We start from the raw sequence: 15,969 nt of genomic DNA on the forward strand, positions 1-15,969 counted from the left end.
GATTTGAAGAAACAGAAAAGACAAAAGCAAAATAAAACACAAGTTATCCTTCTAGATATGACTGAATGAAGGAACAAGCATAACAGATACACACAGAATTTCTGCTCACTGATAATTCCTTTGAAGACCAAAAGTTGTTATAATTATGAAACTGAAAGAGGATATCTGACTGTCACTTTATAATAGAAAGCGAATAAAATAGAAAAAGTCTGTGCATTACGATGTTTTTATTAAGTATAGATTGAATAAAAACAAGGGAATGTACAGCCTACTTCTATTTTTCTATTCTTAGAGAAAATTATATAAAACAGGGGAAAATAATAAACAACATAGCACAATACATTATACAAAGGAAGCAAGAGTTATTTTCTTTTAAATTATTTATTTACAAAACAATATATATGACACAAAAACAATTATGGATTGGACAGAAGAACAAGATAATAATGCTTGGACACACACACACACACATTATGTTATATGTAAATATACATTTAAACATAGAATAAACAAATCGCATTCTTTTACAAATCATAAATAATAATAATAATAATCCAAGTCATATGTACTATATATAAACACTATTATACCGGTACTTTAACATATGTACTTACTATATAAACACTGTGGTACTTGTACTTTAAAGATGCATTATGTATAAGAGCTAAATTGTCCCATTGTGGGTCTTTATTTTGGCTTCAAATGCTATATAAATTGTTATTTAGACATTTACTAGCAGGATACCCGGCTTTGCTCGGGGGTCACAACCCGAAACCGGAAGTGGTAGACTAACGCCACCTGGCCTATGTTACTCCCCGGTCCGAGCTACCCCTATACCCCAAATTTCAGACTCGGGGAAGATGTAGCTGCCAACCCCGAACATACTTCGCTCGGGGGTCATAACTCTGAAACCGGAAGTGGTAGACTAATGCCACCTGGCCTATGTTACTCCCCGGTCCGAGCTACCCTTATACCCCAAATTTCAGACTCGGTGCAGACCTAGTGTAGCCGCCAACCCCGAACAGACAGACTTCGCTTGGGGGTCATAACTCCGAAACCGGAAGTGGTAGACTAACGCCACCTGGCCTATGTTACTCCCCGGTCCGAGCTATTCCTATACCCACAATTTCAGAGTCAGGGCAGACCTTGTGTAGCGGCCAACCCCGAACAGACCGGCTACGCTCGGGGGTCATAACTCCGAAACCGGAAGTGGTAGACTAACGCCACCTGGCCTATGTTACTCCCCGGTCCGAGCTATTCCTATACCCACAATTTCAGAGTCAGGGCAGACCTTGTGTAGCGGCCAACCCCGAACAGACCGGCTACGCTCGGGGGTCATAACTCCGAAACCGGAAGTGGTAGACTAACGCCACCTGGCCTATGTTACTCCCCGGTCCGAGCTACCCTTATACCCCAAATTTCAGACTCGGTGCAGACCTAGTGTAGCCGCCAACCCCGAACAGACAGACAGACAGACAGACAGACAGAAAGACAGACAGACAAACGACAGTCACAAATATATATATAGATTCACATAAATAAATGGACATGATTTACATGGATTAGAACATTTGCGAGATTTGAAACTTTAACGATAAACTGGATAATCAGAATTTAGTCTAGATTGTCATGTACCATTGCTACAAAAATAAACAATCGATGTAACATCGTCAAAGAGTCATAACTTCACTCAGAATAAAGTAATTAGAATGAATTTTCAATACATTCATCTAATTTTCAACTATTATAGCAAGAACGGCCAGCTCTTTATCTAAATCTTACATAATGCATCTTTAATAAAATAGTATTCCACATTGACTAATAATAATGTTCAACATATACATCAGCTGCGACATTTAATATCCATTAGTTAACAAAATTTGTTAAAACATCAACATGAAAACCTTATTTACCCACAAATAAAATGTACCTATCATATTATATACATCATAAGAAACAAGGAACAATTTCAAGGCTTCCTTTTAAATGCTGAACTTTGTTCAAATAATTACACTTTTAATTATTTTTTTTTCTAAAAAAAAATATGATAAAATTGTTGATCATAATAAAATAATCAAGATACAAAAATGATTTCATATGGGGGGGAGAGGTGGGCGTGGGAGGGGGATCGGGGGGGGATTTATTAAATAAACAAGAGGTTCCAGAACAAAACGTTAATCATGTCCTATGCTACCAGCTCCTGATCATGACAAACATGTACATTTCATGAATAAAAATGGTCTGCAATATTTACAAAAATGATTAAACAAGGCAGGGTATGTGTTCTATAGACCATTCAATACTATCAAATGTTGGAAATTGTCATAGCTATCATTGTTTAAATTGATTAAACAAGGCAGGGTATATGTGTACTCTATATAGACCATTCAATACTTTCCGATGTTGGAAATTGTCATAGCTATTTTTTTTTTTTTTTTTTAATGTGGTTCTGGTATATAAAAGGACAAAAAAATGACAAGTGTACCACACATAATTTTGTACCACACACATCAATTTTAATATTTGTTCCTCGGGAATACTAAAAAATGTTTGTGTCCTATTGATTTAAAAATCCCAACCCTTGGTTGCTCATCTCAAAATTTTGAAGTTGCATATATTAAATTTTTTAAATTCTAAATAAATCATTTTTCATAAGAGTTGTGTGGGTTTTTATTTATCAACACTCAGAAAAGCAAAAATTAAATTGGGTTAGTCTGTATCATTTTTAAAATTATGTATTTCACAATTTTCCTATCTAGCTGTGTCCAAAGATATGTTAGGCATTCCCGTTCAAATAAATAATCTATTTCTAAAAGTAATCGAGTATTATCGTTCATAAATTAACGACAACAGTTTCCAACAACTCCACTTTATAAACAGGCCTGTATGCATTAGATGCAGAAAAGACTTATGATTATATTTTCAACAAATTCTAAAATGAATCACAATGTTCATTCTTAGTTCCATCAAAAAGTTTTTGATTAAAACACAGATCCTATTTTGTTTCGTTTTTCAAAAGTTCTAAATTTCGTTTTACTTGTCTTCACACCACTAGGACCTGGAAGAGTTGTTTTATAAGCCGCGTTCTGGTTAATGTGAGGGATCAGCCAATAAAACGGTCTGTTACGGTGAGTTCTTGGCTAGAAACGTCAAGACTGGTTGATTAATCACTGTCTGAGTCAAAAGCCGCTTGTATGACATCTGTTGCAACCTCCCACTACAACTGGTCAGATCTTCCTGTAGTGTAGGCCATCAAAAGTATAAAAAACGAAACGAAATATAGATCTGTATTTTTATCAGATTGTAAAATGTGTAGCCATATGTTATTCAAAACACTACTATGAACTCTGTGATGAATGAATATATGTAAACATTTTTAAATACTTTTAAAATAAATCACGATGTTCATTCTTAGTTCATCAAAAGGATTTTTAATATGCGTAAATATTATTCAAAACACTATGAACTCTGTGATGAATAAATATAAACATTTTTAAATACTTTCAAGTGTTTATTAGGAGATCACACCTTTTAATATCTTGGGTCAGTTTTCACAAATATCTTGAAATCTTCCTGTGCATTATTTTAGAAGTAGATTTGTATTGCCTCTGTAGAGATCTGTTCAACTGGACAGTATGGACACTTCACCCTGAAAATGTTCATTAAAGATGAAAATACAAAATTAAAGTTTCATTGCGTCATTTTAGCGCAATAGGAATCCCTTGCAAACGACAATATTATGAAAGATTAATCTCTAAGAGGCATATCGGTCCTAAAATGATATTCCATTCAATATTTACAATGATACATTGAATTGAAATTTCATCATTCTATGCTGCCTGTTATATAAGCCTGTTACCATTTTGTTGTAGGCGAACAAAATTGATAGGCCTATTTTGAATCTGACTGAATCCAAACTGGGGGGGTTATCTAGTGCTTATTTTGATTTTGTTTTTTTAATTAAATGTTAAATAGTCAATCTAAGTACATATTAGGCAACACAAATAAAATAACTTGTTTCTCGGGCACCGCCCGCACGCAAAATTGGTTGCGCGTGCAGTCTATTTATTAGTCTTGATGAAAAAAAATAAATATGTAACGCCCGCCCGCACATCGACAAGCAAGTCGTAAAAAAAATATCCCGCATGTACCTACATCCGCCATACATGTATATCTATTCAAATGTATTAAAACTGATTCAGATGAACATGCTGTCTTTTTTATCCGAACAATGGCGAAGTTTGGCAGATTTGCCTTTTTTATTGATATCGAAAGAACCTCCATTTTGTATCACGTGATATTAATTACCTCCCCTGATAAACTAGAATTTGATTCGTGTTAAAAGTCATTGGCGACAATATTTCAATCATTCGATCGTAATCGGCTCATTATTGCCGGCTTCAGTCGGTCCTTGTTTGGAAAATCCTATTGATAAAATAATGAACCGTAGAACAGGTTAATTAATTATAGCTAAGAATACGATACGATGACGATAGTCGTCATAATGCATACCTTAGAATCTGGGTCATTATTAGCACATTTACGGTAGTTTCGATAATCCGGAAAATAATAATTGGATTACCGATTTGATGGTTTTACTGACCAGTTGTTAGTTAGATTTAAATAGTCATTCAATATAAACACCGGATAGAACACCGAATATCCTGAGAAACACACCGAATATCCCAAGAAACAGTATTTCCGGCAATCTCCAATACCGATGACACGGTGTGACATGCATTGGTTGGAATTCGGTAAATAATTATAAATAAACCGGCGATACTAGATTTAGTTTTAAATACTGTTTACCATGATTATTATTTTTGATACACCTGGTGAAAGAGGCTTAGTTTTTAAAAATATTGTTGTCTTTATGAAGGGCTATTACCGTATGGAATTTTATTTTAAACCAATTTCAATTATGTGAATTAAATATGGAAAATTATTTTCCTTTCAGTCAGTGTTCAGTCTCAGTGTTTTAGTAGACTTGATTTTGGGTTTATGTTTTAAGTATGTACAATAAAGTTGAATATAACGGAAAGCAAAAACGTAAACAAGTAATGACTTTCTCATTTAAAAAAAAAAAAGAAAGAAAGACCGCCCTCCCGCCCCAACAATTTTCAGCAATAGCCAAATTTTATTTTGCACCATCAATGAGTAAAAAAAAAAAAGAAACCGCCCTCCCTCCCTACAGTTTCAGCTGTCAGTTGCCCGAGAAACAAGACATTTATTTTGTGTGGCCTTAGCTTGAATTTAGTGGTAAGAAATTTGATATTTTAGCAAGAGAACGCAAATGGCGCATCGTTCCTATAAATAAAGAGAGAGAGAAATGGGGTTTAATTCCACTCGACACAAACTAGGTCATATCGGGACTAACACATGGTTCAATTTTATTTTTATAATTCGCTTGCGTGTAGGGGTCTTTAGTGGTGTGAGGAAACCGGAGGATCCGGAGAAACCCATGAGGTTGGACAGGCGACCCTACTCCTTGTCACATACAACCGTGGATTCGAAACCACGCCAGTTGACTCAATGACAGACCTTATGATACAGCACACATGTGCTAACCATTCGGCCATCCAACCCACCCCCCTTTAAATAAAAGATAAACTCTCAAGCTACAGAGTAAAGGGACAGTCTCAGTTATTCTTTAGGGAAGAAAACAGGTAAATTCTGTGGGATATCCTCTTAGAAACATTTGTCCTACTCCTAGTCTATCTGAAGCTCTGTAAAACGTTTTTGAAGATATACAAATTTTGCGTTTAAATTTGGGGTTGACCAAATTCCATGGTATATAGTGCCTGGATAACTATTATGTCTATATAGGTGGGCAAAAGTTATTAAAAAGTGAATTCAAATTTGATTCAAATACATTGCAAGTGACATAAAATAAAATCAAGTACGATGATTTTGTCACTGTCGAAAAGCCCAATTCTTTTTATCGTATTTCAACTGGTTTCTATTTGTTATGTTTAATATTTGCAAAGTGTTTATTAATTTGCTTTAAATTAAAGAACATGTTTGGTCTCTCCCGCGGATTGTTACTAACACAGGGAACAGGTTATTCGGAAGACTATTTTCCTACCCTGGTAAAATAAAACATGGCAAGAAAGAGAGATATCAGGGTCTCAATTGACACATTGTTGGAATAAATAAAAAGAGAGATAGATAGAGAGAGAGAGAGAGAGAGAGAGAGAGAGACTAGGTCATTTCGGGACTAACATATGGTTCAATGTTATTTCAACAATAAGCTTGTGTGTAGCGGGGCCCTTATTCACGAAAACTTAAACTAAGATACAATCAAAATTTTAAGAAATACTGCAATTCGATTGGCTGACCAGTAAAATCAATTTGCATATATCCAATTTGCATATTGGTCAGCCAATCGAATTGCAGTATTTCTTAAAATTTTGATTGTATCTTAGTTTAAGTTTTCGTGAATAAGGGTCCTGGTCTTTAGCAGAGGGAGGAAATCAGAGGACATGAGAAAAACCCACAAGGTTGGACAGGCGACCCTACTCCTTGTCACGTACAAGCGGGAAATCAAAACCATGCCACTTGAATCAATGCACACATTAACCATTCGACCACCCAACCCCTCTGGAATAAATAAATGATTTATATATCCCTAGAAAGGGTTGATTAGTCCAGCCCTTGTCAGGTTTCAATTATAATAATTATTTCTAAGCTATTTTGAGAGATAAAATAACATTTTTAATCTACTTACTTATTTCCACTTGATAGTTTATTTAAGGCATCTTTAGAGATAACATGGCCACAGACGAGTCTCATGGGTGGATTATTCTCGTTACTTTGTTGTCGTAAGATAGGACAGGCAAATATAGAGTGATAATGATATTCTTTACCCAGTTCAATTTCAACCTGAAATATATTAATTAAATGTACAATGGCTCAGTGAGTAACACCTGGATCACTAACCAGGAACTCTGAGGTTCGAGAAAGTTCCAATCAGATTAAAACTTAGATCCTATTACGTTCCATTTTTCATAGTTCAAAATTTCGTTTTACTTGTCTGTACTACACTAGGATCTGGAAGAGTTGTTATATAACCTGCATTCTGGTTGAAGTGAGGGATTATTAGCCAATGAAACGGTCTGTTATGACGATTTATGGCGTGTGATACACGGAACTGTGGGTATACCACTAGAAACGTCAACGCTAATTGATTAATCCATGTCTAACGTCATAGGGTCAAAAGCCGTTTGTACGACTTCTGACACAACCTTCCACTACAACTGGTCAGATCTTCATGTAGTGTAGGCCATCGAAAGTATAAAAAAACGGAACGAAATATAGATCTGTATTCTATTCAGATTGAGAAAGTTCTACAGACTGTTAGTGATGTAGGATCGAGGGCCTGGCAAGGTACAGTGTCTAGTCGTTCGGATGGGACAAATAATCAAGGTCATGTGTATACATACTAGAAGGGAGAGAGAGAGAGAAAAGGGGTTTAACATCCACTTTACACAAACTAGGTCATTTCGTGACTAACATATGGTTTAATTTTATTTCAATAATTCGCTTGCACGTAGGGGTCTTTAGCAGTGGGAAGAAACCGGAGGACCCAGAGAAAACCCACAAGGTTGGACAGGCGACTTTACTCCTTGTCACGTCCAACCAAGGAATCAAAATCACGCCAGTTGACTCAATGACAGACCTCATGATACAGCGCCCACGTGCCAATAATTCGGCCATCCAACCCCCCTGTATGTAGGAAGGATCTTGACAGCCAGGATTCGATATAAGAGTAGGTTGTAGTGAAGCTGCCCAGAAGGTCTGAAAGACTGAGGTCCTGTGTATATCACTGGCAATATGGTAACAATCTCTTGATAAGAGCTGCTGCTAGGGCAAAATATCCCTGTATATGCCTGTTCTGTCTGCATTAGCCAAGTTGGTACAGAACAGTTTGATGCTATACCCCATTTTGAAAAAAACACATTTTGAATTCCATATACTAACACTACACATCGATTCTGAAGTTCTTCTGGTCTAGACAGATGATATCAAATGGTAAGCTATACAATAAAGAGGAGAGTGCGATGATATTTAGCATTCTAGCAAATAATATATGTACTTACAGGCAACTCATCTTTGCTGCTCCAAACTGAGGCTACTTGTCTCTGCTGCATGACTTGTTTAATGCTGAGTAAGGGAGGTAATGCTTTACAACCAGCACGAATACTGAAATACACAGAAAAGACTTCTATAGAAATACATTGGAAAGACCTATCTAGAAATACACAAGAAATACCTCTCTAGCAATACATAGAAAATACTTCTCTAGAAATGCATAGGAATGACCTATTTAGAAATACACAGGAAATACCTCTCTAGCAATACATAGGAAAGACCTATCTAGATATGCATAGGAAAGACCTATCTAGAAATACACAGGTAATACCTCTCTAGCAATACATAGGAAAGACCTCTCTAGAAATACATATTAAAGACTTCTCTTGAAATACACAGAAAAGACTTCCCTAGAAATACATAGGAAATATCTCTCTCAAATACATAGGAAAGATTTCTCTAGAAATACATACGAAAGACCATTCTAGAAATATAACATTTTGTAAGTAATATATTGGTAGACCTATGCATAAATACATATAACATTACATAGTAATATATACATAGGGGAGACACCTCTAAATACATATTATAACATTTCATTAGTAGTATATGTAATATGTACATAGCAGAGACATCTCTAGAAATAACATTTCATAAGTAATACATAGGAGAGACTTTTGTAGAAATATCATAACATTTCATAAATAATAGATAGCAGAGACCTGCCCAGAAATATAACATTTCATAAGTAATACTTAGCAGAAACCTGTCTCAAAATATTACAACATTTCATAAGTAATATATGTATAAAGGAGAGACCTCTCTAGAAATATATGATAGTTTGAGAAAAAAAGTGAGAGTTACCCTTGGTTTTTGTACAATAACCAAACTGTGTGTGGAGCATAATGAAAGGATGTAACACAGATATATCCTATTTCAAGATGAGATATGCTTTGAAATAATAAACATAGATAAAAAAAAAAACAAAGTCACATTTGTTTCCAATGAAGTTTTCCAGTGAAAGACATTTGAAAAGATATAAGCAGTTGCTCTGGAAACAAAACCCAGGGATAGAAGGAGGACCCCATTTCAATATCCCTCGCCTTAGGGACAGTCATGGATTATGTGTTTGGACAAAGTGTGATGGTCAGCGCAAGATAAAAAGACTAGACTCACCCAACACTGAGAGGACTTTCTACTGATAAACCCATCAAGGCACAAGCATCTCTGGTAAACACATCACAAATTTCTTCCCAATACATTGGTTCAAGTAGAGAAATATACGGAGAGTTTTCAATACCTTGTGGCAAGTATAATAAGCTGCCCATTAATACTTGGAGTTCTACAAAAACAAAAAAAAAGAAATATTAGTAATATATGAATTATTTTTACAAGAAAAGATTGTTGCTGACCCAGTTTTGTGTATCAGAAAGTAATCGTGGTAGTTTTGGAGGATTTTGAAAATGTGCTACAAAACTCAATGTAAAAAAGATTACTTTTGTTTTCATGGAACTCTGGTAGTCAATATTTTTATATTCATCAGGCTATGAACTGGATTGTATATCTTTCGAAGTAAAAGAAACTTTTTAAGGGGTGCGGCTACCCAAAAGATAGGTTGCCAGGCAACGAAACATACGCCCACAGCGGCTAAATTGTCCGAGCGGTCAACAAGGGTTGTCACATATTTATTCCTTTGTAGGTAATTGGGGGGCCTTTACAAGACAGTTCCATACAGATCAGATTATAATTTTTGCCGTTTGAGGGTTCAAACGCTTCTACAAATTGAAACAAGGGTCTCAACTCTGGAAGTAATCTACAGAAATTGTTGAAATTTGACAGGCTTTTTCGTTTTACAAATTTAAATGATGCATATAAATTTCATACATATCGGATGATAACTTTCATCAATCGAGCATTAACAAGGTTGAACAAAGTTAAACAAGGGCAATAACTCTAGAAGTAATAAACGGAAATTGCTGAAATTCAATCGGATTCTTCTCTTTACTAATTTAAATGACGCATGTAAATTTCATACAGATCGGCAGATAACTTTTGATGTTAGAGCATTCAAAAAGTTCAATAAAGTGAAACAAGGGCCATAACTCTAGACGTCATAAACAGAAATTGCTGAAATTCAATAAGCTTCTTTGTTTCACTTATTTAAATAATGCATATAAATTTCAGAAAGATCGGATGATAACGTTTGGTGTTAGAGCGTTCAAAAGGTTCAATAAAGTGAAACAAGGGCCATAACTATAGACGTAATACACAGAAATTGCTGAAATTCAATATGCTTCTTCGTTTTACAAATTTAAATAATGCATATAAATTTCAGAAAGATAGGATGATAATTTGTGGGGTTAGAGCGTTCACAAGGTTAAACAAAGTGAAACAAGGGCCATAAGTCTAAAAGTAATAAATGGAAATTGCTGAAATTCAATAGGCTTCTTTATTTCCCCAATTTAAATATTGCATATAAATTTCACAACGATCGGATGTTAACTTTTGGCATTAGAGCATTCACAAGGTTCAACAAAGTGAAACAAGGGCCATAACTCTAGATGTTATAAACGGAAATTATTGAAATTAAATAGGCTTCCTCACCTCACTAACGTAAACAACATCTCTCAATTTTAAAACAATTGGATGATAACTTTTGGCGTTAGAGCATTCACAAGAAATTGTGGACGACGGACGGGGGCGACGGCAATATACGTCCACATTTCTATGTGGGCGTATAAAAATGCTCTTATAAATTTTAAAGCTTTTGAATTGAAAATGGTACAAGTAGTTAGGAAATGTAATAAATAAGGGAATACTAATATTAAAAAAAAATTAAAAAGTTGTTGCCAGGGTAACACATTTTTTTTGGAAAAAGTATGAAAAATGTATGTACACCATATCTCTGGCATTAATACGGTTTTCATACTTTTTCCCCCAAAAAATCTGTTACCCAGGCAAAAATTTCTGTTAATGTTAAATTTCCCTTATTTATTACATTTCCTAACTACTTGTACCATTTTCAATTCAATAGCTTTAAAATTTAAAGAAATTTTTTTTCGGGTAGCTTCCCCTTAAAGTACACTGAATAACGACATGACAAACTATCTAAACCAGTAAAACTGCTAGGTAACGTCCCCTATGATCAGAGACAGATTAATATTGATCAAACTTGTAATGCTGGGATCGAAATTGCACTCAAATCGCCAGGGACACAATTTGGTTGTAGTATCACATGACTTGTAAATGGGTTCCTATTGGCTAGCTCGGCGTGTTCTGAAATCTTACATAGATGAACATGTCACCAAAGCCTGTAAAAAACAGTCTGCAACCAGTCAAAAAGCAGAAAATGTGTGATAGTCAAAATTTTCCTGGTTCTCACCTGTCATAAATAACACAATTAAAATCAGTCTTTAGTCACCATAAAGGTGACATAATCCTGGCTATATATTTCTACTGATTAGGAGTACCTACCCCTGGCATGTTGAGATCCAAACATAGCAAAATTTCTGGAGTATGACAGAGCTTCTTTCTGACGTCTTGTACCTTCTTTAATAAGTTCAATAAACCTTAATCTGTGTAATTTAAACTCAAGAGAACTCCTCTGTGCTATTAGTATATCACGATTGATACAAGCCCATCTGAAAAATCAAATTATTGTACAAATACCAAATAATAATTACTTCATTCATTGCTTGGATGGCTGAATGGTTAGTGTGTGCGGCGAGTTGTATCATAAGGTCTGTCATTGAGTCAACTGGCATGGTTTCGATTCTCCAGTTGTACGTGATAAGGAGTAGGGTCGCCTGTCCAACTTCGTGGGTTTTTTTCCAGGTACTCCGGTTTCCTCCTACTGCTAGAGACCCCTACACGCAAGGGAATTATTAAAATAAAATTGAACCATATGTTATTCCCAAAATGACCTAGTTTGTGTCTAGAGGATGTTAAACCCCATTTCTCTCTCTTTTAATAAAATTGTGATAAATACCACAGTTGACTCATTCTTCCAATATATATTTTATCTTTCGTGCATATGTAAGTTTATCAATATATAATTTTATACAAGAGTATAGATATATACATACTCTAAAGCTGGGTCTAAATCTCGTTGTTTTAACGCTTCTAGTATTCTATGTAATTCCAGAAAAGGTTCCTTTCTTGAACTGTCCACTTCTAGTCTAGCATCCTGAAATTATAATGGATTTCTATATACACTGTAATCAAAGCTGCCGGACAGCTTTTCCAAAATCAATTACCTGCATTTATATGCCAAAACACAATTAGTAGAGGTTTGGATACAATATATTGACAACTTCTCACTGAATATGACTTTATACTACCATGGAATGGCTAGTTACTCACCTGCTAATTAAAGATACATTATGGGAGATTAGATAAAGAGCTGGCAAAGAGCTGACTGTACTTACTATAATAGTTAAAAACCTGATAATATAAAGGGAGTTTGCTGAAAATTTCAGTCAAATTGATCCAAGATTTTAGCGATTGAATTTCCGGCCTAGACTCGATCATCATTACTAAAGTCGGTACGATAAAAAATACAGTCTTGATTATCCATTTCATGATTAAATCATGAATGAAAGTTGAGCAGCAAATCGGATCCTAATCCAGTAAATATCGCAGGCTATCATTGAGATCGAGAGTTGATTATGGTCTGGATGAGTTAATCAATGTCTAATTAATATTTTAGATAACATTTCAGGCTTACGGAAAGACATGCAACAGAGAGACTTAGCTCTTGCATAATGTATGTTTAATGACTACTGTACATATATAACTTCTAACCACCGTAATTCAAATACATACTAAACCAAGTTTTCATCAGTAAAACTCAATGGTTCATAGGTGAACTTTATTGGTTTCACAGTACAAATTACCATAAAATCCCATCTGTTGTTTTCCTGAAAGTTATATTTTGAGATAAGTAGTTCTATTAACTTTCATGCCTTGACATGTTGCCCTGTATTTCCGAAAACTGAAATAAATTCACCTCACTCTTACCTGTGTCAGTGACTCTGCAATATCCAGCATTCCCTGTCTTAAAAAATGTTCACAAATAACTTCATTTAATAAATTATTGTTCTTTGCATTTTCAAATGTGTCTGGTGTAACAGCTGTGAAGTCGGAGATGAAATTCTGGAAAATAATGAAACAAATGGTTTTAATTAAACTGTATATATAATAAAACAAAATACTAAGGTCATTTTTAGGGTGGATGGGCATTTGTGCCACCAAGGTTTATGACCACAAAGGTTAAACAATAAACTATAACACATACTTATGGAAAAACAGCTACTAATTTATTTGGGCGACGTTTCAAAGAGTATTCTTTCTACGTTATCAAGCATTAAATAGCTGTTTTTCCATAAGTATGTGTTATAGTTTATTGCTCTATCCTTTTACTAAATGTCTCTCAAAGATTAAAGGTTAAACAAGTGATACATGTTTCTTGTGCTAATAGCAGCTAATTCTTTAAGTGTTGGGGCTAAAACTCTTGGTGGCTTAATCATTGGGGCCAATAAACCCTGTATATTCCATTTTGAGACACCTTAATGGCAAATTGTATTTCTTTTATTAGTCATTATAAAAATATTTCATCAACAGATGATCCCAGCATATTTTTTACATTTTTAACAAGTTTGCATTCTGGTATAGAAAAAGGTGAATGACCAGTACAAAGTCCTGTGCTTTGAACTCTTAAGCAGTGATTTCCAATCATTTTTGCAGCGGTTTCTAACCTTTTTCAACTCATGAAACCCTTTTGACATTCTACACTGATTAAAATAATTAAAATTCTGTCTCGACCTACCCTATCCACAGATTTCCCAACTTTGGAAACTGATCCATGCAGTTCCTTGTGTTCTGTACTGACTCTCTGTACAGCATCCCGAACTCGTTTTACCGTTTGGACAAGAATAGCTGACTGTGTAGATGTTAAGTCTTGTCCTATTAAAAAAATCAATAAACTGTTTTAATGAATTTTATACATTTGCCACATTGCAAAACCAATTCACGAAAAAAAAAAACACAGAAATAAACATTACCCTGCAGTGACTCATATCTATGCAATTTGCAAACTGTGTGTATGCAATCTTGTTCTTGGTCTTGACAAATCATATATTCATGTTAAAGATGCATTATGTAAGAGCTAAATCTGCCAATTGCAGGTCTGTTTTCTGGCTTCAAATGTTACATACATAAATTATATATTAGGCAGTTATTCACAAAATAGCCGATTATCAACACTCTCTACCACCAGATGGTTGTCATATTGAATGGATTAGGACACATGCACCATTCATTAATTTAATGTTAAAATGTACATGTATACTGATATTCATGTTAAAAATGCATTACGTAAGAGCTAAATCTGCCTATTGCAAGTTTTTTTTTCTGGCTTCAAATGTTATATAAACTACATGTATTAAATTAGGCAGTTATTCACATGACAAGCCCATAATCAACTCTCTAGATCACTGAATGGACAATTATTCAATAATTTAAAGTTAAAATCAATAACCAAAACTTTTGTTTATTATTATAGAAATGTTACTTCACAATAGAGGTTATTCTGTTAAAACTTCAAACACTCATAACTTTGTTCAGGATAAAGTAATTTGAATAGCAAGAATGACTAGCTGTTTATCTAAATCTTACATGCATCTTTAATAAATATTGTTGAACCATCTAAAGGTTTCCTGAAGTCATGATTGTGACAGCTGTCAAACCAATATGAGCTTTTATACTTATTTAAAGCCACTAATATTCATTTGAGGGATTTTGGAACCCTTGCAAACAATAATATTGTTATGGTAGTTATATTTGAATCTCTATAAGGAATTCCATTCCAAAATAATTCAATTCCATGATTAATTAAAATTTCACAAAATATTTGAAATCCTCTCCAGGTGATATAACAAACTAGCGCCACCTGTAAGTGTTGGATAAAATCTTTTGATGGGCCTATCTATAATCTGATTGAATCCAAGCCGGGAGATTATCGGTGCTATTGTCTACCTTTAAAATTATTGAATCAACTGTTAAATAATCAATTTGAGTACCGTACATTTTAGTATGGATTAGAGCTGTGGAACATTACTGTATATATTGTTCAAAAAATCAGAATAAAGTTCATTTCAGAAGGCAGATTAATGACTGTACAGGGTTAAATATTGCTACATGTAAATCACACATTGTGATTGACTATCATGTCACATGTGGTGGGGACTGGGTATCAAACATCGATCCTCACTCGTACAGTATTCCTCTGACCACAGACCTGTAATTAGGAGCCTTGATCAGTAAATTATATCACTCCACAAGAGTTTTCGGAATATTAATACGTAAATCCTGTAAGTAATGTAAAATTTAAGAAATCTATGTCGTAGAAGAAGTGTGAAAAAAATATGTAAATGTAAACAAAGAAATTACGATAAGAATCTGGACTCCCTTTTAGGGTAAAATCACGATGGCGAATTACCTGATTGTAGTTCATTACAAATACTTTGAAGAGAATGAATTAATTCTTCGACAGCTTCGTTACTGTGGTCTCTTAGTCCATTAAATTTAGCCAAAACTCTGTCTAGTTCCCGTTCAACTGCTAAACAGGACTCCATATTTGTTTTCGTGACCTTCACCTTCAATGAATTTGCCGTCAGTCATTATGCAATCTCGGCCTTCCACTAGTGTGTAGTTAAGGTGACAAGGAGATAAATGATTGCCCAATTGCATACGATTTTACAAACTCTATCTCAGTGAACTGTCGATTCCATCAGATAGTGATAGGGCATTAATGATCTGCGATATCACTTCAGTGGAAGCAGACGTTAAAGAACCAACTTCAGGACATTAATGAAT

General features: G+C 34.6%; 1 protein-coding gene across 1 annotated transcript; it reads right to left on the reverse strand.

Moving 5' to 3' along the window:
- Positions 1 to 362: 362 nt before the first annotated feature.
- Positions 363 to 15,763, reverse strand: LOC126816192 (E3 ubiquitin-protein ligase RMND5A). Its single transcript, XM_050542459.2, has 9 exons — positions 15,593 to 15,763; positions 13,922 to 14,058; positions 13,114 to 13,248; positions 12,180 to 12,280; positions 11,569 to 11,735; positions 9,271 to 9,436; positions 8,100 to 8,202; positions 6,728 to 6,882; positions 363 to 3,649 (listed from the first exon to the last, which is right to left on the reverse strand). The coding sequence occupies exons 1-9, from the start codon at positions 15,726 to 15,728 to the stop codon at positions 3,586 to 3,588; spliced, it is 1,164 nt and encodes a 387-aa protein (XP_050398416.1). The 5' UTR covers positions 15,729 to 15,763; the 3' UTR covers positions 363 to 3,585.
- Positions 15,764 to 15,969: the final 206 nt, after the last annotated feature.

The sequence above is a fragment of the Patella vulgata genome, chromosome 3, assembly GCF_932274485.2.
Source record: "Patella vulgata chromosome 3, xgPatVulg1.2, whole genome shotgun sequence".
Classification (NCBI taxonomy): domain Eukaryota; kingdom Metazoa; phylum Mollusca; class Gastropoda; family Patellidae; genus Patella; species Patella vulgata.